Source organism: Pelodiscus sinensis, chromosome 8 (genome assembly GCF_052426305.1).
Source record: "Pelodiscus sinensis isolate ZL-2025 chromosome 8, ASM5242630v1, whole genome shotgun sequence".
Classification (NCBI taxonomy): Eukaryota; Metazoa; Chordata; order Testudines; family Trionychidae; genus Pelodiscus; species Pelodiscus sinensis.
The window spans coordinates 41,541,429-41,565,963 of record NC_143059.1 but is presented as its reverse complement, the minus strand read 5'-3'; the positions used below and the strand labels follow the sequence as shown (position 1 = coordinate 41,565,963).

At 36.7% G+C, this 24,535-nt stretch overlaps 1 protein-coding gene across 7 annotated transcripts in view; it reads left to right on the top strand.

Annotated features, from left to right (window-relative positions):
• The window catches only part of EXOC6 (exocyst complex component 6), a 219,444-nt gene that overhangs the window by 131,250 nt on the left and 63,659 nt on the right, over positions 1 to 24,535 (top strand). For 5 of the 7 annotated variants that reach the window (XM_025179786.3, XM_089780169.1, XM_075935162.2 and 2 more), the window contains 2 exons: positions 9,862 to 10,041; positions 13,661 to 13,690. In XM_025179786.3, the coding sequence (XP_025035571.1) occupies positions 9,862 to 10,041; positions 13,661 to 13,690 (210 nt within the window). The remainder of the gene's footprint in view (positions 1 to 9,861; positions 10,042 to 13,660; positions 13,691 to 24,535) is intronic. The other 2 variants (XM_006113178.5, XM_006113179.5) reach the window with 1 other exon arrangement.

Genomic DNA, 24,535 nt, shown 5'->3' with positions numbered 1-24,535 from the left:
TTTTAATTATCTAGGTGCTCATACTGTGCCTATCACTATGGTATCTAAGCACCGGAAAAAATATAATAGAATTAACTATAAACACAGGCAACAAGATTATAAGATACTCTGTATGGTCTCTCTCCTCAGCATGACATAAAAGTATTATTTTTTCCCTGGGGAACCACATTTTAATATAACATGCTTCACATATACAGGAAAATCCTTTTTTGATTAATCCCTTTTTCTTTTTATGAAAAACTTCATATACCTCACTTCAACCATTCTGCAATTTGGTATGTACCATTGTTATTAAATACATCTCTTGGAGGTAAATTATATCAAATCCCATACATTTTAAGTGATGAAGAATATCGTTTTCTTTGTTACTCTTATTGATCTTACTTACATTCCATAAGATAGGTTTATAAGTGCCTGAACCCTATGTGTTAATGTTTAAAAATACAACCTCAGCAATGTAGAAATTTCTAAGGGAGATTCACATATCTCTCATCCTTTTTAGGGTGGAGGAGTCAGGGAGGAGGTTTGGAAACAAATTGATAAATTAAACTGTAAAAAGTTACCAGGACCAAATGGTATTAATTCAAGAGTTCTGAAGGAATTCAGATATGAAATTGCAGAACTACAGGTTGTATCTCTAAAATCCGGCATTCTCTGGTCCGGCAACATCCGTGGTCCAGCAGGACCTCAGATGCTCCTAGAGCAGAGAGTCCGGGAGCCTAAGGGCAGGAGGGCCAGCCGGGCGGGACATCAGAGTTGGCAGCATGGGACTAGGGCCAGAGCCCTCCAGCAGCCCCTGGGAGCGTGGGGCCAGGGTCAGAGTCCTGCAGCTACCCCCAGCTGTGTGGGGATGAGGCGGAGCTGTGTGGGGACAGGGACAGAGCCCTGCAGCTTCTTCCAACTGTGTATGGTCGAATTGGGGGTACGTGGGATGGGACTGGAGTCACGTGGCTTTTCCCAGCTGTGTGGGGCTGGGGTCAGAGCCCTCGACTTTCCCTGGCTGCATGGGGCCAGAGCTGAGGCTGCATGAGATTGAGGTTGGAGCCACAGCTTCATGGATACACAAAAATAGAGCCTCATGGCAGGAGGCAGAGCCTGTGCCATCTAGGGAGCCAGCAGTAACTGGGCAAACAGCCCAGCCAGGTCTGGGGTGGTGGTGGGAGGGCAAGACAGGTTTGCCTCCTGGGGCAGCCTGCCAGCAGCAGATGATGGGCTTGGGGGCCAGTGGCAGGAGATGTCCCCTGGTCTGGAAAATTCTCTTGTCTGGGAAGTCCCTATGATGCCAGACCAGAGAGGTCCAACCTGTACTAACTGTGGTATGTAACCTGGTTTTTAAATCAGCTTCTATATCAGATGACTGACAAATAGCTACTGTGATGCTGATTTACAAAAAAGACTCCTGAGGTGATCTTAGCAATTACAGGCCAGTAAGACTGACTATAGGATCAGGCAAATTTGTCTTAAACTATAATATAGAATGATAGAACAGAATTGTCAAACACATAGATGTACATATTTTGTTGGGGAAGAGTCAACATAGCTTTTGTAAGTGGCAATCAGGCCTCAACAATCTATTACAATTCTTTTGGGAAGACTACTAACATGTGGACAAGATTGATCCAGTGGATATAGAATACTTGGACTTTCAGAAAGCCTTTGACATGGTCCTATACCAAAGACTTAAGCAAAATAAGGAGTCCTAGAATAAGAATGAAGGTCTTCGCATGGCTCAGTAACTGATTAAAAGATGGGAAACAAAGAATAGGAATAAACAGCTAGTTTTCACAGTGGATTAAGATAAATATTGAGGTCCCTCAAGGATGTATACAGGGATTTGTAATGTTCAGTATATTCACAAAGTACTTGGAAAAAAGGGTAAACAGTGAGGTGGCAAATTTGGATGCCAATAATAAAGTATTCACGAAAGTGAAGCCCAAAGCAGACTGCAAAGAATTATAAGGCGATTTCACAAAACTGGATAACTGATTAAGAAAATGGCAGATGAAATTCTATGTCGATAAATGCACAGTAATGCATATTGGAAACATAATCCCAATGATACATACAAAATGATGGGATCTAAAGTAGCTGTTACTACTTATGAAAGCAATCTCAGACTTCTTGTGCATAGATCTTTGAAAATGTTCACTGTGTAGAGGCAGAAAAAATGATTAGTGATATGGAATAACTTCCAGATGAAGAGACTGGAACTATTCAGCTTGGAAAGTTGATGATGCGGGAGGGGGGAAATATATGATAGAGGTCTATAAAATCATGAATGGTGTGGTGAAAGTGAATAAGGAAGTGTTATTTACTCTTTCACATAACACAAGAACTAGGGGTAGCCCAATGAAAGTAATAGACAGTAGGTTTAAAACAAACATAGGGAAGTATTTCTTCACACAACATAGAGTCAATATGTGTTGTTTGTGAATAACAAAAATATAACTGGGTTCAAAAATTAATAATTATATGGAGCAGTGTTTCCCAAATGGTGTTCCGTGGAACCCCGGGGTTCCATGAAATGAAAATAAGGGTTCCGTGAAAAAATTCCATTACAATAACATTTTATGATTTAAAAAAATTAATATTTAAGCATTTATTAATTTTATTGTAAACAATTTTCACTTGTGCTTGCCACGATAAGTGTCACTGTGAAATGACAGCTTAACCAGAGAGTGGGGATGATGATGTTACTACTCAGCACTGCATGCGCAATGAGTGGTGCAATCGTCTGTTATATATCACTGTTAATGGATTGTACACATTAAATGTGATTTTTGTTTTTAAATATGTGCAGTTAAACTAAATGTTGATCTCATGACCTTGTTTAGCATTTGTTTATTATTATCCTTATTTATTTGTGGTCTACTTTTTCAGCTCCATATATAAGACTGTTACTAGGGGTTCTGCAAAATTCTTTCAAGTTTAAAAGGGTTCCATGGCCAAATAAAACTGGGAAACGCTGATATGGAGGATAGGCCTATTAATGGCTATTAGTCAAGATGCTCAAGGACACAACTCCATGCTCTGGGTGTCCCTAAACCTCTGATTGCCAGAAGATGGGACTGGACAACAGAGGACAGCTCACTTGATAAATTTCCCTGTTGTCTTCACTCTCTCTGAAGCATCTGTAGCTGGCCACTGCTGGAAGACATGATATTGAGCTAAGTGGACCATTGGACTAACTCAGAAAGCCATTCTTATTTTCTTAAAATGTATTCCACATTTAGCCTTTTAGAGGGTTACCTATTTCTCTTCATGATGTCACTTTCATGTATATCTATTTGAATTTTTTAGGAAGTGATTAATTCAGATAGTAGGTGAGTGGTTCAGTCTGGGTTAGACAAGATATATACATAAAGCTGAGTGTCATCAGCATATTGAAACCTATGTCTCTCATGAAGGCAGGGGTGGGTAATACTGGTCCACCTGCTGGATGCGGAGTGCCATGGTTTGCTCCTGGTGAGCCCCCACTTCTATATTTACCTTCACAGCCTCAGGTACTGTTGATGACCGTTCCTGTTGGCCATGGATCACTGTTCTCAACCAATGGGAGATGTGGGAAGCGATTTCCTGGTCTGTGCAGCTTCATGCCAATCCCATTGGCTGGAAACTGCGATCTGCAGCCAACAGGACCCCCGATCATTGGTACGTGTGGTTGTTCAGATAAATATAGCAGCAGCAGACCACAAGGGGCTAAACCTGGTGAACTGCCTCCATAATATTGCCTATCCCTTCACTACGGGATTGTCTACATTGAGAAGTTAATTCATCTTAAGGTAGGGTGTGAATTTAAAGTTATTAACTCCCAATGTGGGTGCTCTTATTCTGCGATAGGAATGCTTTATTTCACATTATTGAATCTAGTGGATTAAAGTAATTCAGACTAAGGCATTCTCATTGCAGTATCTGAGCATCCACACAGGGAGTTAATTAGGAGCTATTTCAAAATGAACTCCCTATGTAGTCAAGCCCTACATTTCCTAATGACCCCATTCAAATGTTGAAGGGGATGGTGATAAAATGGAATCCTACAGTATACTACATATGATGCTCCATACTATGGAAGAGCTGCCCCCGGGACCTCTCACAAAGAAAAGAGCAGAGCAAAGCCATTAAAGAAATCAGTCCTTCCCATCCAACTGACTGTTCAGATGGTGCGTAGGAGTTTTGGGGGCTCCCAGAAGTCTCTTGTTAACATTCTGATACTCAAATGAAAGAGAGTTGAGGGGATTTTTCCTTCCTCTGAGAATTGCTCCGTTACTAAACACTCATAAATCACACCTGTTTGATTTATCCTTTGGGATCACAGCAATATTTCTGAAAACTAAACTTTGCCTTTTGAGTGGACTAGATTACCGCCTAATGGCTGGTGTGTTCAATATTTTACCTGGGTGAGAATATGGAGTTGTTATAATATTAGCAGCCACTACTGCTATTGTAACTTGATAACCAAAACAAAATAGGTAGGTGTAACCAAAATCTGGCTGCAAGAGACAAAAAGGGGGAATGGAGCTGTAACTGTTTAAATAGACCTGTGCCATCTGTTAGATCCAGTTATCAGGCAGTAGGCTACAACCAATCCCTCAGTGCCTGCTTTTTTCAAACCATCAGTCACACTAGGTTCAGGAAGCTCATTCCTGCAATAGTTAACATGCAGTTCTTGTTTTTACAGATTATTATGAATTAAATGTAAAGACCAAGTAAAGGTTTATCATTAACTGGTGTTTTTACAATCATAACAATCTACAAAATAGTAAATGTCAATATAATACTTTGACATTTTAACAAGTTGCTAGACTCTTAAATGTCAAATTAAGAGAGCTGTTTGATGCTTTTACTGGTTGTTTTGATCATAAAATGCCATTTTAGGATAAGTTTTCATTTGACATTTTTACACGTTGAGTAAATGCTTTTCCCCCCCATTTAAAGTTCCCCAAGGAAACTCTTAAGCAAAGAACTGTAAATGTAAGAGAAATTAAGATACTCAATTCATGTGCCTTGTATTCTAATGAATAAGAAAATTGTGCAGGGAATAGAACGGTAAATTTAGTTGTGTGTCATTTGATTTATATAATCTGACAATTGAATAATACCTATGTAATATACATTTACCTGTGTTATTACTACTTGTTTTTATTAGGTTTTTCTCTGCACCTACATAAGTTTTGGGCAAAGCTGTATGCCATATTGTTCAATATCATGTGATGAAACAACAAAATACCATATTGGCATGTCCGAAACTAGGGCCTAATCCTGTTTCTTTTTAAATCAGTTGGAGTTTTGCTGCCAACTTGAATATTGGTTTGTCTGACTTGACCAGTCTGGGCCTGAATGGAGGAAGAGCAAATACTTAATAACTACAAGCAAAAGGGTAGAATTAAGTGTGCATAGAATATTTAGTTATGACTTTTCCCCCCATTTAAAGTTCCCCAAGGAAACTCTTAAGCAAAGAACTTATTTCATGGAAACAATGAGATTCTGTCATTCAGAGAAAAATATTGTTCTAATGAAAATCTGCATATGTAGGTGAGAGCTTTTTTCACTTTCATCCTGGAGCATTTTTTGGAGATGCTTGGAACAGTATAGAGTCATCATTCATTCTTGACAATGGCTTGTTCTTCCATTATCCCTAGCATGGTTATGTCCCTGCCTATGACGTCCCATCATCTAGTTAGTGGTTGGCCTCTACATTGAACTAGCATTATTTACTTTGGTATCCTGCCATCTGCTCGTCTTCTGCAGTGTCCCCATCACTTTAATACTGTAGCCTGATTTCACATCCACATTCTAACTTCTTCATTTATCTTAAAATCATTCCACTTTATAGCTACCATCTTTCAAAAAACGTACCTTCCCCTCTACTTCAAGCCTTCTGAGGTCTGTTTCACATAATGCAGCTGCTTCCAGACCACACAGTAATACTGAGTGCGCATTGGTTTGATACATTTTCGCTTTAGTACCAAATATAATGTTTGTATCAGTCCATAATTTCAGCCATTTCTGTGCAGCACTTGTACTTAAAGCATATTACTTTGTACCTCATCCTTGATGGAACTGTCCACACTGATCAAGTGTCCTAGGTATTCACAAGATTCTGCTTGTTCTATTACTTAGATACTGCACTTTATCTATAGTCCCTTTTCAAAGATACAATGATCGTTATAAAATTGACGACACCAATTTTCAAGGAGAGTGAAGAGTATCATCATTAAGGCAAACATGTCTGCCAGTTGTGCAATGTCATCTGTACAAGCTGAGGACCTTAACTCTAGATCATACAGTGTTACATCCTCTAACTTATTCTAATGTTCTTCATATCCAGTTTAATTACATGATGAACTTTGACTGTAATTCTATGCCCTCTTCTCTTACATCAAACTTTGACTCAAACCAGTTGCTTTAGTCCTCACCAGTTCTTATGACATTGCAGGAATCTTTGCATCTAGTTTTATAACTGCAGTTATCTTATCAGGAACTCAAGATGATTTTGATACTTTCCACAAAGCTTCCCTGAATCAAATGCCTTTGTAAAGTCAAACATCTTTAATTTCAATTTTTGCTTTTTTCATTAACTGTCAGAGCTAAGGCCAAGTCCGAAGCCACACTCTTCCTCATTTCACTTCTTCCTCTAAAATTGTCTTTAATTGTTGACATTTACTTCGTGATTTTTCTGGGTCCCAATCATAAACTTATACCGCTCTAATTATTGTATTGGCAGGATTTCCTTTCTTCACAATGGGAACAACTACCATTTTTACACAGTCATCTTATACCGCCTTTTCTCCCATACCTCCTTTCTGTTGTTTTAGCATTATTATGTCATTGTCCTGCCAGTTTTTAGCAGTTCATCTATTTTACTATCCCTGCAATAGCAAGTTAGAGCAGCCTTATTAGATTCTACTTGCCCATTCACCTGACAAAAACAGAGAGAGAGTCCATTGTTGCCTAATTCCAGAGTAACAGAGATCTGGCTTCTGTTGGAGCTAGTCTCCCTGTGATGTCAGATGCTCCAACTTTATTTCAGTTTTCAGATTACGCAGGAAGAAAAACTCTCAGCCTGTCTTGCCCACTTCCATGCCTTTTGGGAAAGAGCAGACAATCACAGCTATTGAAGAAAACTTTTCCCATTCCCCTGAGAGCGCTCAAGAGAGGGGGAAGAAGCAGCAGCAGATGCCATTCCTACAAGAAAGGAAAGAGGAAGTGAGAGCAGAAAGAAATCAGTAGCTCAGAGCAGTTCTCAGTCTCTACGCCTCCTCTCCTGTGAGCAATATATCAGTTCCTCTGCATTCTTCTCTCTTCCATCTCCCCTCTCCTTCTCTCTAATATTGTAACACCAGATCTGGGTATAGGAAGGTGGAATAAAGTGCTTCCAAAGTTGTAGGTGAGCTGGAAATAAAGGGACAGATGTGAGGTTGTGGGACAAAATTATTGTGTGGGTCTATGGTTAGAGTACACATGAAAGATGGGGCACTAAACTGATGTAAACAGCTATAAAGAGCATGACTCCAGGGATGAGGATGGGTACAAATGCCTTTTTCCAAAAAGGTGGCAGCCTCCCCTAAGGCTCACTCCTCTAAAATCTTGAAGATGAAATCTGAACCTGATGTGCCCATGCTGAAATCCAAGATGGCACTGATGATTCATGTAGAAAGGACCATGTGGTCTTTGGTACCATCATCAAGGACCCAATGTTGGCACCATCCACTTTGGCTCCAAGGCCCATTATTGTGGTTCCACCTGAAACCCTGCCTGTGGTCATCCATAAGATTTTTGTTTTGGTATAGAGACCTTTCTGAGGGATCTGCAATTGAGTCGCTTACTATTGATAGGTTATTGCCAAACCACCCTTCATGGCCGAGTGAAAGACAGAACAGGGCATTTCTGAGATGATTGCCCCACTATGGAAAGATGAGCGTTCATTTTCCTCTTCCTCAGAAGAACATAGCAAACTTTTCCTTCTCCAAACATAGCCCTGATCCCCATGGTAACACAATGAGTTTTTCCAAATGTAGTGGGAAGAACCCTTGAGGATTACCAGGGCCATTTGTTGTGTTTTAGGGACTCCTCAGCACCTCTTAAATATCTCCAAGCAAACAGGCAACTGCTTGTTAGTTACAAAGAGTGGAGTCTATGTGAACAACGATTCTAAGAAGAAAGAACAGTTATTTACTCTCCAGTAACTATGGTTCTTTGAGATTTGCATGCAGATTGCATAAAATGGCCTCTATCCCTGCTAATCAGGGGCTGCTTTTATGGGATTTTAATTGGTAATGGAACTGAGACAGTTGTGGACACTCCATCCTGTTCCCTGGGCATTGAGGGCTGAGGTGTCACTCAAGGCACAAGCATGGCCCTAGTCGATTTCAATGTTTGACCCAGTCTGATCTTGTCCACTTGGGATGCATGTGCACAAAGAGTAGCGTCTGTGTGGATAACATATTTCAAAGAATCACCATTTCCCCGCTCCCCCATACACATGAGTTGTATGAGAGGTTCAGGTGCTATGTGGGACATGACCTGCTCTGGGATCTATCTTATATATATATTTGGCTCCTGTTAACATAGTATCTGAGCACCTTGCAGTCTTTAATTTATTCATCTTCACAACACTCTTGTGAAGTTAGAAGTTGCTGTTATCCCCATTTTACAGATGGGGACTGAGGCACACAGAGGCTAAGTTATTTGTCTAAGATCATGTAGAAAGTCTTGGATAGACCAGGGAATGAATGTGGAACTTCCAGGTTCCAGGCTAAGACCTTAATCACTGGACCATCCTTGTGGCTGTCAAGTAATCTATGTTTACACCTCTTCTGGCAAGATAAAGTCAGAGTTTTATGACTGACATGGAAAAAAAAAAGATGTTGCTGAGGACAGATTGATAATGGATGATATATTCTGATACCTGGTGTGTTATACACTGATATTTATTAAGAGGAAATGCAGATTAATAAAATGTGCATTTTTTATTTGTAGGGTGTATATTTTTATTGTAAAATCTTGAGATTCCTAGACGTTCAGCCATAACAGATATGATAATTAGGTTTTCATTATTGGTTTCCTTTGTAAAGGTGGGCAAATAAATTTGTTCCTTGTCCAGTTAATTTACATTATAGTTTTCCAAAATGGAGTTAAAGATTTTCAGTGGAAAGAAGAGTAGCAGACTGATTTTTTTTTTTTATTCTGACTCCAAGTCTCCTAGATAAGTCTGCAGGATAATGATGTTACTCTGCAGTGAGATTTATCAACACCTTTAGGGTGCGTCTACACTGCACCCTTAGCTTGAAATAAGCTACGCAATTTGAGCTGTGCAAATTGTGTATCTTTTTTCGAGTATGTTTCAGAATAGTTTATTCCATAATTTGGCGCTATCTACATAGTGCCAGATTTTGAAATAAACAGCTATTCCAAAATGTCCCTTAAGCCTTGTGGAATGAGGTTTACAGAGACGTTGGAATAGCGCCTCCGTTATTTTGAAACATATTTCGAAATAATGGGTATGCTGTCGAGACACGTAATAGCTATTTTAGGATACCAGAAGTGTCCTGAAATAGCACTGCAGTGTGGAGGTACCCTTATAGTATACATAATCATAGTATCTGAAAAACCATATTCAGAATGGTACTATGTTGATATTCTTCTAAAAAAATTACAAAACCAAGGATTTAATTAAGTTGTCACTGGCAACTTTGTGCTTTTACACCACAGGTTACAAAATGGATTTTAAAACTAATTAATGTTTTATTGATTCCCAAAAAAGGTCATCTGCTCTGTTAAATGACTCATCTGTCCAGGCATTTATATCCATTTTAATAAAGTTTTGAGTTGATAATTATGCAGTATTGGATTATTTTTCAGGATGCAAGACATTCAGCAGAAGGAGAAATATATACCAAACTGAACCAAAAAATTGATGAATTTATTCAGCTTGCCGATTATGATTGGACAATGTCTGAGCCTGATGGAAGAGCCAGTGGATACTTAATGGACCTCATTAATTTCTTAAGAAGCACATTTCAAGTTTTTACTCACTTGCCTGTAAGTATACAAAACAGACTTTGTTTTCAAATGACTAGGGTTTTATTTTCTTTAAATTTTAACTCTTTCTGATTTGGAAAGAAAATATATTTGAAGTAAATACTTTAGCAGGGTAGCTATGATTTCATATTGTTTAAATTTTAACTGATGCATTATTCAGTGTAGGTTATATATATATCATGATTAACAAGGATTCTAAAATATTGGTGACATATTTTACTTTCAAATAACAAAATAAAATACAACATCTCTAAGCTTTTTAAAAAAACCTAAACTACTAAAGTTTCATACTGTTTTTTAGATTTTAAGAGGTCACTTCAGGCCAGATTTTCAAATAAAAGTTGAACCTCTCTAGGCCAGCATAAATTTACCTAGCCAGATGTCCATTTATCATGGGTGTGTCATGGGTGTGTCCATTTATCATGGGTATATCCAATTTTCCCACGGTCCAATAAGGTTTGTTTACAGCCACCAGTGGACGTATTGGTAATGCTGCTAGACAATATTGACCTCCTGTGGTTCAACAAATTATCTGTTTCAGCATTGGTGAGGTCTCGAGGGTGCCAGGTTAGAGCGGTTCAAGCTATATCTATTTTATTTATGCCTGCAAATTCTGTGGACAAGTCCACTGACCGACAGAATGAAAAACTGATTCAACCCATGTATATTGTGCATGTGAGTTTGAACAGCATCTAAAATTTTAAACCCAAAGCTCTGTTTGAACTAAAATTTAAAAAGTAACTCCAAGGAAATCAGTGGAATTACTTCCCGTTTATACCGGTGCCACGTTAGAATTTGGCCCAAAACACCTACCCTTCATGGATTCATTATATTGTGCTTCAGCTTGTTCCCTGCTCCTGCTGTTTGATGTGTGATTGTTTTACCCATATTTAGTGCCTCTGAATGGCTATACATTCTTTAATAAATATATTTCATATTAGTCAAGATTTTCTGGGTTAGACATTAAATCAAAAAAATAATTTAATCTATGCATATTATAGTACTGTATAATTACAGTAGATAAAAGGAATTTGAGATTTTTTTGCTTTTCTCTGAAGCATCATTTGTAGAGGAGACAAGATATTAGAACTTTTGGAAAAGGGAGAGATTTGATATTCCAAATCTTATATTAAAGTAGCTTTGATTTTCCTCTGTCTTTGTTTTTTCCCCACTCTTAAAGTATTGCTTTTTGGCACGTAAGATTAATATCTGTTTGAAATACAAGGGATATGGAACATTTCTAATCTTCTTTTGGGGACTATGCCTCATTAGTCATAACTGATGTATGGTTTCTGGTCGTTTGCACTCATGGTGGGGTGCTACATTTCAGTTCCTTGCAAGAAGTTGCTTCTCTGTGCCAAGATGGTAGCAATGAATGGGAAAGAAGCAGTTATTTCACTTAACAATTGTATAAAAAGAATGGAAAGGATATTAATGTATATTTTAGGGCATAACCTAACCTCTAGCTGAGATCAGGAAGAAACTTCACCTGATGAACAGGTTATTCTATAATTCCCTACTTTGAGTTTCTTGCATTTGATATTGGCCATTGTACTAGACAGGCTACTGAACGAGATGGACTACCAGTTTGATCCAGTATTACAGTTCCAATCAAATATAAAATAAAATATCGTTTTTTCTTATTCTTGGTACCTCTAATAGAATAACCTATGACACATTGGCTTGATCTGGTTGATTCATTGATTTGTGAACAAGTCAACAAAATGTGGAAAACTGTTCCATAAACCTCTGTATGTAAATATTAGTATGTGAGAGTTGTACAAAAATGGTGTAGTATTTAATGCTTTTCTTTACCATTGGTATCAGAGTTTGATTTGTAATAGTAGAAAATATTTGTTCTAAAAAGGATGTTTATAATAAAGGTATTTTCAACTGACAAGCCCACAAAACTGCCTCGTTTTCATAATCTAACAAGATAATAAAACATAAATAAAGCTAATCATAGAGATTTTGATGTCTTAAGCAAAGCTAGATTGCAATATGCCATATATAAAATTTTGGATGGGATAATTTTAGAAAGAATGAATTTTCATTAACAAAATAAAAGCATCATCATTTTACTTTAAGAAATATTGGCACCTTATTGCATTGGTAGTAGAAATATTATAGATATTCAGACATACCATATTAATAGTTCTATTTGTAGCCAAACACAATAGAACAAAGTCTTGCTCCTTGGATTGTGGGCATGGTGAGGGAAAGAAGAAGGTACAGGAAACTTCCTTATCCTCCACTGCTTATGTATCCACATAACAACAAGGCAGAATATAATTCAGGTGTTTGCTAGCCTGGAGGCATGGTCACCATGATCCTATGATCTCTCCATAGCCTGATTCAGACGTGATGTGAAGTTCAGCCTGTTGGGAGATGGTTAGACTCCATCTGCTCGTGACTATGCTTTGGTATGTGTATGCACTGCAGAATGTGTCACATTGTGATTCCTGGGAATCTGATATTAGAACCTATTTCATTTTTGGTAAAATCTAATGACTTCTGTGAGCACATGTGCCATGCTTGCATATGGACATATACTTAAATGTGTCTGCATTGATGGGAGCATTGCTTTAAAAAAATGGAATATAATATGTAAAAATTTGTTTTTACGGAGTTATACTATTTCATGTTTGAATGTAGTAATTACAAAACCGGCTCACTATGAGCTAAGTTACTACATCTAGGTACTGCATTGTAAAGGTACGAGGCTTTGCTTTCATAGCAATTGTGGCATAACTGGGATGTCTTTCTAGTTCTGTTTCTCCTTAAAGTTCTCATAGGTGTACAGTACTTTAGCAACAATGTTAGCATAAAAGGCTTAAAAAGGAAAATGTTTTTATATTTGTTATTCCATCCAATTACCATTAATAGTAAAAATTTTGAAAAATTAAATTACTTCTGGAACAGAGACTTTATTTAGCCTTGCATTGTCCTATAGCATTCAGTAAGTATTGCTTGAAGAAATAGATTAATAATTTATTGATAATCATGTGCTTTGTAGATGGGATGCTAAATGTATACAATGAAAATATTTTATGAAACCATTTAAGTTTTGTTTTAAATATTTAATAAATATATAATTACTTATTATAGTTAAGACTTTCTAGAAGATCAACTCAGAAAACATTATTTGTGGAATATGTTGCTTTGGATTTTTATTTTGACATACAACTCACTCCCACTGAAAAATACAAAGTTCATATGCAGTCCCCTTATTTCAGTTTATTCACCTTTTTGTTTCTCTTTGCACAATAATAGTTTTAAATTTGCTGATACCTTTTTTCCTTACATTTTCCAAGGAATTTTTACTTTCTTTGAATTTTAGAAAATGTATCAGTTTGATCTAGCAAAATATTTTTGTCTTCTGTGAGTGTTAATGAAATCAAAATTTTATATAGCAAATGATGCCTTCTTAAATCTAGATATTTTCATTCATGTAAACTATGACAAAATAATTCTAGTAATTAATAATTAAGTACCAAGACCCATAAACAAAAAGTTTTCTGAAGAGTTTTTTTCCCTTTTGCTGATGCCAGAATTTCTTCTGATGTTGATAGTACTTTTTAACTTTTTGTTTTGATTGCCTTACTGGTTTCCTTCTCAGAATAACAACAATGACCATGCAGCTATGTCGGTAAGTAGATGCAAGATGAAGAAAAAGCATGTAAATTAAAAAACTATGAACTGCCTGCAGGCTTATTGTTTCAAAATTTAATCACTTAAAAAAACTCCTCACCCGCATAAATCCTTCCATTTACTTTGATGACTCACTGGGTACCTTGTTGTGTGGCTGCATGCAAGAGAGATGTTAATTACTAACATAGGTCTTTCCTACTTTGGGACTGACGGAGCCCTAAAAGCCTTGCAGAAACATGATAGGGTGTGCATTGCATCACAAATGAGATAATTCAGAGGAGACTTTAAGACCTTTTGGAAGTGAGGTCAGGTGTCAAAATGCAGCTGTGGGATGTGCATACAGAATAAGTTTAAAATGGAGAAACAGTGGCACAGAATAAAGAATTGGTGAAGTTCTATATCCCTTTTGGTGCACATGCCATCTGGAGTTGAAGGAATGTGTGCACTCAAATGTTTTTGTGTAAAAAGATGATGGATTGCATGTAGGGATTCGTCCATGCCCTGGTTATTTTCAGGTCATCAAGTTTTTTAAAAAACTGTTTACTTTGATCCACCACAGACTATTACCATGATACTGAATAATGAAAATTAATAAACTGATATTGGAGTTGTTAGCAATTGTTTTAGAAAATGGAATTGCAGAATTGACTTTTGATTTTATTTTATGTACATGAAGAGTTTTGATTTCTCGTATCCAGTTTGGTTTTATTTGATTGCATTGGGCTCAGATGTTTAAAAACAGAAGATTTTGTAAGGCATTTATTATGTATGATTTTGAAGTAAATGTTAAAATATTATTTTGTAAGTTAAATACATATTTAATATCTTTATTTTAATTGGAAAATATATTTGAAATAGAGTGTGATGCTGGTTATTTTGTTTTGGCTGAATCTAGCAAAAGTTTTGCTACTGAGTATCCCAAGAATTTCTTCTGTCCTTCTGCCATGGTATATATTTTTTACAGAACATAAATGTAAAAAGATGTGTAGAAAATGCACTACTGAAATTATAAAATATGATGTGCTTTTAGTAAAATAGAAATGAAAACACATATATTAAGCTTAGGGATTATGTCAAAGTTTTGTGAGATCAAAATTATTCCCTTTAAATTTTTTCCTATAGTTTTTAAGGTCAGGATTCCTCAGCATCTCATTCAGAAACAGTCCGTTCAGTGGTGAGATATTTAAAATTCCATCATAGTGTCTATGTGTATATAGTAGTTCACAGCTTTATATCTGGTGCAGCCAAACTGTTGGATTATATTTTAATAACATGTCACTCCTGGAACTGACTGTCAAAAGCAAGTTGGAGGAGTCCTGATCTCCTAAATTGAAGGGGAGAAGAGCTAACCTTTCAAAGTAATTTTGAAGGCAGGGGAGTGCATAAACCTGGATAGTGTCCCTTAAAGTGTTGATTCTTTTCATACGTGGAAAGGAATTTTTGTTGAATGTGTATGAAGTTATATTTTTTCCTCCACTCTCCCTTACCTTTTTTACTCAAATCTGTTTAGGATTATTTTCATTTTATTAATTTCAGTGTTTAGCATTCATCCCAAGTTTACTGTATTTTATGCAGTTAAAACTAATACTTGATGGATTGCCAGTATTCACCAAACCTCTTTTAATAACAGTCACCAACCAAACATCCCACCATATCCCATCAGTCTGCCTTCCCCAAAACCAAAAATGTGGACTTTGAAGAATGTTCAGAAAGTAGACTCAGACCCAGATTCCTCATGAAAACTGCTCTACCAGCAGCCTTCTCTATTGTGTTTTGAGACAGTTGATGTTTGAGTATCTCTACTCAAAGTCACAGCCTTGAACTCCACCCAAAAATATATTGGTGGGCAGTGTGGATACTGGAACACTGGCAGTAATGTGCATCCTCTGTGAAATGTAACCTTAAATAAACAGGCAGTCATATTCTGCACTGCCTTCAGTTTTCAAATGAGCTTAGTTTATAGCCCAGATGCAATACATTACAGTAATTTAATCTGCAGCTGATAAAGGCATGCGTACCTGTAGCAAGATCTGCTTCCAAAGGGCACTTCTTGCAAGTCACATCTGGAAAAATTAACTTTTGACCAAAACTCTTAACTCAGTATGCAAGATTAGCCTGGAATCTTAAAAGGACAAATACCTGCCTTTAATCAGAGATGCTTATATTAATTGATAATGCTTCAGCTGCTTCCCTCCACACCACTCACATTATGTCTGTCTTGTCTAGGTTGAGCCTTATCCATAGGAGAGGGCATCAGCATCATGTTGAATGCACCATTGCCTTTGTCCCCTCTCACTTAACTTCTTAACCATCTCATAACACACACAAACTTAATTTATCTCACTCTTAATGGCTTTGAAATTATTTCTGTAGCAGAGGTCTCACAACAGCTTCCTTAAAAATAGCCAGCATGTCACCCACTACCCCTAGAGAAACATTAACAATCTTCACCAGCAAAGATGCTCTAGCACTTCCATGCATCACCAGTGAGAAAAGACATGGGTCTGATTTGGTGCCTGCTGGCTAACACTTACAAAGAAAGCTTGATACATGTTGCCTTGAGATACTTTCCTGATCCCACAGTGGTAAAGAGCTCACTCCATATTTGAACAATTTGTTTTCTTCAAAGTAACTTGAAAATTCTTCACAGCAAAAAAAGACTCTACTGTTTACTTAAGTGGCAGAAGTCCAAATAACCAGACTGTCAGCCACTCGGAAGACTCCCCAGGAAAGTCTTTGCATGTTGTTTTGGAGGTGAAGACAAGTTTCTTAACTTTCTGCACAGTCATTGCTGTTGTTTGTTATTTGTGTTTTGGCAGCACCTTCATGCCCCAGTCATGAACTAGACTCTCATTTTCATAACAAGGAAGCAGCCCCTTCCTGAAAACATTCAATGGCATAAGACTTTAAAAATAAAACTGGAAACTGGTCAAGTCATCTCCCTTGTCATTTAACAGGTTGTAGGTTATCTGTAAGCTGCAGTAACCCAAGAGGATAAAGACAGCACAGTGGGGACTTAGGTGCCACTATGCAGAGAGCAGAAGATAAAAATTAATTAAACCATTATTCCTATTTCCTTCTTTACTTCCTCATCGTGGATTTTTCTCTTAGCATCTGCTAGAAGGGGTGCTTGTGAGGTGCCTCCTCCTTCTAAATTCTGAGGCCTCTGTAGTATTCCCAGGGCTTCACATTCTAGTCATGACTGACCATGACCCTCCTGAACCATCAATATGTTGAACATTTTATATGGAATATTTTCTATTAATGTTGCTGGTGTAGATGTCTCTAGACAACTATGAATTCTGACCTCACACGTGGAAAATATCCACCCTAAAATTAGATTTGATTGTCTTGTCTGTGAATCCCAGGATGGGGTTAACGTGGGGGCAAGAATTAGCATACAGATTGTTTCGCTGCACATATTCTGTGATGTGGAGTTGCTGAGACCTATCAACCATGGGGACTTCAAATGTTCAAACAGATAACGATTCTTCTGAATCAACTTGGGATTTCATGGCTGACAGTCACCATCTTTACTGGCCGTGTTACGCATGGAAATGAGCATACTGAGTCTGGTCTGGGATTAAATTGAATGGAGTTAACTTTTACATTTTTTGTCATGATTAGACCATTATAATTTTCATTTGAAATTAGGCACTTTCTCCTGTTTGGGCAAGAGATCTGTCATGATGGTCTACCCTCCAAAATTGATGGAACTGATGAGTTTCCAGAAGATCTTCAAGAAAATACTCTGAAACTAATTGACTGTGTGAATACTCAGAAATATTCTCGTTTTTGAAGAGAAGAAATAAAATGTCTTAAAAACCACAGATTATTATGAATTATTTGTATTAAATTAGTGCCTAAAATTGGAAATCCCAGCTAATGGGCCTTGTGCTATGCCATGGAAAAGAGATCCCCTGCTCTGAAAAGCTTGCAATCTAAATTAAAAAAACACAGATAAAGTACAAGAAAAAGGAAGTGTAATTATCCCAGGTAATCCATAGAAGACTAGCTTGTTCAGCAGAAAGTTGCTGTACATTGGAAGAATCCCATTTCCTTTTCCTACACAGGAAACCACAGACAGACTTATAGCTGAAATTCCATGGTGTAGTCCACAGTGCTGGACTCTTGGTTCTTCTTTCATCTACATTCCAAAACCTACCTTCTCTTTCAATGGCAAAAAATATTCAGTCAGCTCCAATTAACATAAAAAATTAATGGCCATATTTAAATTGTGAACTCTTTTCATGGAAACAATCTCTTACTTCAGTGAATCATCTATCATACATTTAGGTGCTATCAATTTATTGTTATGTAGCAGTGAGGGAATACAAGCCTCAGCAGATCATGCAAACCAGCTGTGCCCAGGACTCACTAATCTGGAGTCACAAAAGTGTTCTGATAAGGGCATATTCTTCAGCTGTACATATGAGAGGATTGGATTAGGCAGAGAGTTTGTGTAAATCAGCTTCCCACTATGTTGAAGGAGCTCAGCATGTCTACCACCATCAATACTCTTTGCTGCTGGGGTTGAAGAAATACTAAGGCCATGTCTACACTAGGAAGTTATTTCAAATATACTAAATTCAATGAATGAACTCCCTAATTAACAAATTTCAACTCCTATGTCCTCACTATGGGGAAACATCGACATTAGTCTGAGGCAGGCTCCATTAATGTGGACGCGCTATCTCAGACTCAGAGCCCCAGGAAGCACTCTTTGGAGTTGTGGAAGGCCTCCTGGGGACCAATTAGTTCAAATTAGTGGCACCAGAATATTCTTACTAATGTTATTTTGGATTTACTAGTTTGGAATTAGCATTATTCCTTGTGAAAAGCAGGAGTACAGAGTTCGAATTCCATGGCCCCTTATTTGGAATAACCGGCATGGTAGTATGCACTCTCTGCTTTCAGATTTGATGTTGGAGGGGGATATTTTGGACTAAGGTCCTAGTGTAGATTGGGCCTATGTGATTTGCAATGGACCAGGATCAGGTCTTTTAACTAAAGATATGGTTGGTTTTGCAGCTGTTCAGCCCTTGTCGTCTTTGAAGCGCCTGCTGCCACTGCTTTGCAGAAGCTACTAGGATTGGCCTTTTGAGTTTACTTTATGCCAGAAGAAATATTAAGGAAGATTAAATATTCCATATAAGCTTAATTGTTGTGGTTTATAATGCTGTTATACCTATAAAAACGTAGGTCTTCATCCTACCAAATAATATACATGTAGTTTCATTATATGAATGGGATTTCTTCTGTGAATAAGAGATGCAGACTTGGTTCTGAATTGGAAAGTTCAGGCTATATTATAGCTTAAGTGCTGAGAAAGTTAAATTTGGAAACAATAGTGAATAATACCTGTTTCACAAGATGGGAATTTTTATCTAATACCATATAGTTGAGTTTTTTCAACAGATATGCATGTATTTTGTTAGTTCAAAGTTAGACTCTTTACTGTTTTAGGGGAAACTAATTGCTAAAAAAAAAGAATTACAAATTATTTCTCTGCATGAATATTTATTTTGATCACCCTGTTGGGGAGGAGGAATGACATTAATAGTAATGAAATTATGTATTTTTAAAATTCTCCAAGTGTTTTAAAAGAGGAAGTTTAATCAGTTTATCAAAAGTTGGATTTTGCTAGTGCAATTTTTAAACAAAACTATTAATTTAATGTGACTACTGAAACACTAAAACTGCAAGAAAACTAAAATATATAACATGTTTAAAATTTCTTAATATCTTTTAGTATTGTTAAATTAATTTTGAAGCTTAACTTTTTAGATTTAACAGACAAGTTTTCTTATTTTCTTTTTCACTGGGGGATGGTACTTTGTGTTTTATTGTTCTTGTGATTGGCAGTGAAAGCCTTATTTCACAGCTTGCAGTGAGGAACTATTGGGTAAAGGGTGGTGGTGCTCCACAAGCTATAGTCAAAAGCTGTCAATCAAAAGCCCACATAGGCTACTTAGAGAATGGGTTTTCTTACTGACTTCTCCAAATGTCGCCTCATGCTGTCTTTGATTGGCACTGCCTGGCAGGGAGGATGGATGAATCTGTCACCGGCTGGTTAATTGTGTTGCCGGTCTTAGCCTGACATCAGGTCTTTGACTCTTAAGTGGCTCAATACAAAACAAATTAGCAGATTGTAGTCATATTTCTCATTCTATATGCTTTGACTTTGTTGAATGCAGTCCATAAATCATATTGACTGACACCCTAGTGAATGATGAAAGCTGCTTTTGAGACAGCTAGCAGGGATGTAGAAAGCAGTACCGTGAAGGTGCCATGGAAGGATGCATATGGCTGACCCTTTGGGAATTTCCTAGGAGCCAAATGTCTCTTTACTGCAATTGTTCTTAAGAGAAAAGCTTTTGGGTACTACAGAAAGGATTTAATATGTCAGCAGATTCTTTTTACAAGCTCCTTTGAAATATAAGAAGTTTGTCTAAAGGTTTTCTCTTTTTCCGAACTTGTATTTCAGCAAAATGTAAAGGGTGGGTAAAAGTAGTTGCCTTTAAAAATTCTTAGCAGGTGTTTTTCGCTTATAGAATAAGGTCCTTGTTTCCTGAAATTTGCATTGGTGAAGTAAAAGAATATGCTTAGTAGCTAGTGGCAATTATAACTCATGTGAAGATGAGACAGTAGTAATTTCTTAGCAGTGTGCTAGAGCAGAATTCAATAAAAAGTTGAATTTCTGCATATCAGATATGTTTATTTAATGTAATTGCTTGACAGAGTAATTTCAAAAAACCCAAAACATACAAATGCTAAATATTAAGAATGCTTTAAAAGTAACTGAATTAGTTTTATTCTGTAGTAATACATTACGATAATATTCATTGACCTCAAGTTTCCTTTTTAAAACATCCATTTTGAAAACTTTTGAAAATAGGGATGAGAAATTGTTACATGATATAAAGTGGAATATAAATACAGTCAGACCTTATTTGTCAATTATGAATATGAAATTATGTTTCACATTTTCTAAAAAAAATTACTTGAATTTTCATTTTATCTTCAATGAATAAATGTTATAGCTCAATGCATTTTGAATTTGGAAATACTGAGTATTGCAAAGTAAATCTATAAAGGAGTTTAAAGTAGTTTAGTATGGGTAATAACTCAAATTCTTGTGAGACACAGACAAGAAAAACTAAGGCTAAATCAATTAAACTTACCGACATTTACAAAAACCTAGTGATCTCACTGAATAGTTATAAATTGTGTACAGTAAACGCCTCACCATATTACTCCTTGACTGTACCATGAGAACAATAAGCCTGTAGTTCATGTGCATAGTGAGAAGTAATTCAAATATTAGGATGTTTGCATTTTGTCATTCAAAATAAGCATTAAATGCACATATATTGATACTTATTTTTAAACATCCAAAGAATTATTTCACATCATGTATTTCTGTATTGTAATCCTTATTGTGTGCTCCAGTACTATTGATATATGCCAGTTTATTTACAACAGTTAAGTTCAGAGGTTTGGTCCAAAAGGTAAAATGGAATCTTTTTGTTTATAAGATACACAATATGTTTGCATATAAAATTAATTGAATGTTAAAATTTTTCTTGACAACCTATTAATCTGCTTATAGTGTTATTACATTATAGTGGCAGCATAAATAGGACATGGAGCTGATTTGATGGAGCAGTACATTAAACTGAAATGCACTAGTTGTTCCATTAAATCAAAATGACATTTCCATTAAATATCTCAAACCTACTACATTGTAATTAAATGAATTGTGTCCCATTGGTTACCCTCCTCCCTTCTCACCCCCCATTCATATTGATGTTGTTTTGCTTGGGGAATAGAGCTGCATGTCTCCCAATGTAATTACTGTTGGATTTGGGAGACTTTTAAGCATGCTGTTCTTGCATTGTTTGTTACATTCCTTGTTGGCAGATCATCTGTTTCGATCAAATGTGTTATTTGCTCTTGCTTTACTTTTTTAAAGCTTTCAACTAAGAAGTTGACATCTCACTTTAGATAGGAAGCTCCTTACTGGTCAAGGTGACTGAATACTAAAGAGATATTAGTGAAAGTTGTTTAAAGTTCCAGTATGACATCAGAACAGAGTATATAATGTAATACCCATGAGCAAAAAGCTGGAAAAGCTCAAAAGTGATAAATTGTATTATGTATATATTGTTTTGATAAATTCAATGATAACAGTAAATTTATGTGAAAGCAAGGCAAAATATTCAGGGCCAGATTTTGCTCTCTGATATACATATGAATACAACTCCCATTGACATGAATAAGTTGTACTTACATAACTAAGGGCAAAATCTGTGTCTTTATCCTTTAGAAAATAATCTTTATTATTTTTGGCCTATAATTGAAATTATAATAATAATTGAAAAGGTAAAGTTGTTAATGCATGAGCCATGTTATGAAATAAATTTATCATTAACAGCAATCATCACATTAAAACATGTTTATTTAAAAGTACAATAAACCACAAGTATAATGAAGCATAACATTACAATTTAACACACACAATCAGTGTTTTAAAAATATTGCAACATTATGGGTAAAAGATGGCCCTAATCAGGTAGTCATAATGAATAATTGTTTTGAAAATCTGAGAGGTAGCCAAGTTAGTCTGTAACTAAAAAATAAAAATAAAAAACAATGGCCCTGTAGCATCTTAAAGACTAACCAAAAAATATATTGATAGTATCATGAGCACAACCACTTCTTCAAATGATAAATATGGAACAAGAAGCACAGAAGTTGAATTATAAAGCAGAAAAAGCAGGGAGAGGGAGAAGGGGAAAAAACTATCAAAGTGTTCATGCTAAATGAAGCTAATAGAGTAGGCTGTAAGTGCCTGATACTTAGCTTTTGATGTCATTTGGGTGTTGAATGTAACAGCCCTTCCAGTTCATGTCTTTGTTCAAGCCATGGAGATAGTATCACATTTGCATATGAAGGCTAGTTCCACAGCCTTTCTCTCTAGTTGATTCCTGAAATTATTTTGTAAGAGAATAGCCACCAATAAATCCATTAGTGAGTAGCCGAGCAAGTTAAAATGTTCCCCAACAGGTCTTGTGTGTTACCATTTTGAATATCTGATTTGTGTCCATTAATCTTTTGTCATAGAGACTGTCCAGTTTGCCCAATACACATGGCAGAGGGGCGTTGCTGGCACTTGATGGCATATATCATGTTAGTGGATGTGCAGTTGTATGAGCCTCTGAAGTGGTGGCTTATGTGGTTAGGTCCTATGATGATGTCGCTTGTGTAGATGGAGTTGCTACTAGAGTTTATTGCAAGGGTGGGTTCCTGGGTGAGTATGTTTGAGCTGTGCTGTATGGTTGCTGGAAATAATTTGTTTCAAGTTCGGGGGTTGTCTGTAGGTGAGGATTGGCCTGTCCCCCAAGGCCTGTGAGAATGAGGGATAGTTTTCCAGGATAGGTTGTAGATTGTTAATGGTGCGCTGGAGGGATGTAAGCTGGGGGCTGTAGGTGATGACTAGTGGTCTTCTGTAATTTTGTTTGTTGGGCCTATCTTGAAGAAGCTGATGCCTGGAGCACTTGTCTAGCTCTGTCAGTCTGTTTTTTCACTTCCCCGGGTGGGTATTTAAGTTTTAAGAATGCCTGATAGAGATCCTGTAGGTGTTTGTCTCTGTCTGTAGCACAGCTATGGGCACCTTTGTGGCCCCACAATATGCCATCATCTTTATGGCTGACCTCGAACATTTCCGCAGCACTCACCCTCTACCACTCTTACTCTACTTACACTACATTGACGACTTCATCATCATATGCACCCATGGGAAGGAAACCCTTGAATAATTCCACAGGGATTTCAGCAGCTTCCACCCCACCATCAGCCTTAGTCTGGACCAGTCCACACAAGAGATCCACTTCCTTGACAGTATAGTATAGTTAAATGATGGCCACATTTCCACTACCTTATACCAGAAACTATTGACAGTTATACTTACCTACATACCTCGAGCTTTCATCCAGGACACATTACCCAATCAATTGTTTACAGCCAGGCCTTAAGATACACCGGATTTGCTCCTATCCCACAGACAGAGGCAAAAACCTACCAGATATCTATCAGGCATTCTTATTTCAGGAATCAACTAGAGAGAGTGTCTTCAGAACTAGCCTTCATATGCAAATTTGACACTCTCTCTCATGGCTTGAACAAAGACATGAACTGGATGGGCTGTTGCATTCAACACCCAAATGACATTAAAAGCTAAGTATCAAGCACTTACTGCCTACTCTATTCACTTCATTTAGCCACGGACACTTTGATAGTTTTTTCTCCCTCTCCCCTTTTTTTTGCTTTAGAATTCAACGTCTGTACCTCTTGCTCCATATTTGTCATCTGAAGAAGTGGGCTATGTCCACAAAAGCTTATGATACTATCAATATATTTTTTGGTTAATCTTTAAGGTACTACACGACCATTGTTGTTTTTTAAATTATTTTGAAATTTCCTCTTACTTGGTTATCCATCTGCAGCACAACTTTTGTATTTTATGCTTTTAAATTAACATATTTTATAAAATATTTTAGCATGTTCAGTGTCAAATTTGTACTTTGTTTTATTAATCTCTAGTAATGGGAAATAATTTCTTTTGATGGATTCTTTAAAAATTGTAATGAAAAAGTAAATAACTGGATTTGTGATTAGAACATTTTTGTTTTGTATATCAGAAGGCTATTATTCATTTCGTAAGTAGTTTATTTCCAGGGACCATTATTTGAACTGTCAAATACTTAAAATATAGACAGGCTTGACGTTCAAAAGCAGCAGACTTTTGAGCTCCAAATCAACAGTTTAAGATTTTTATAAT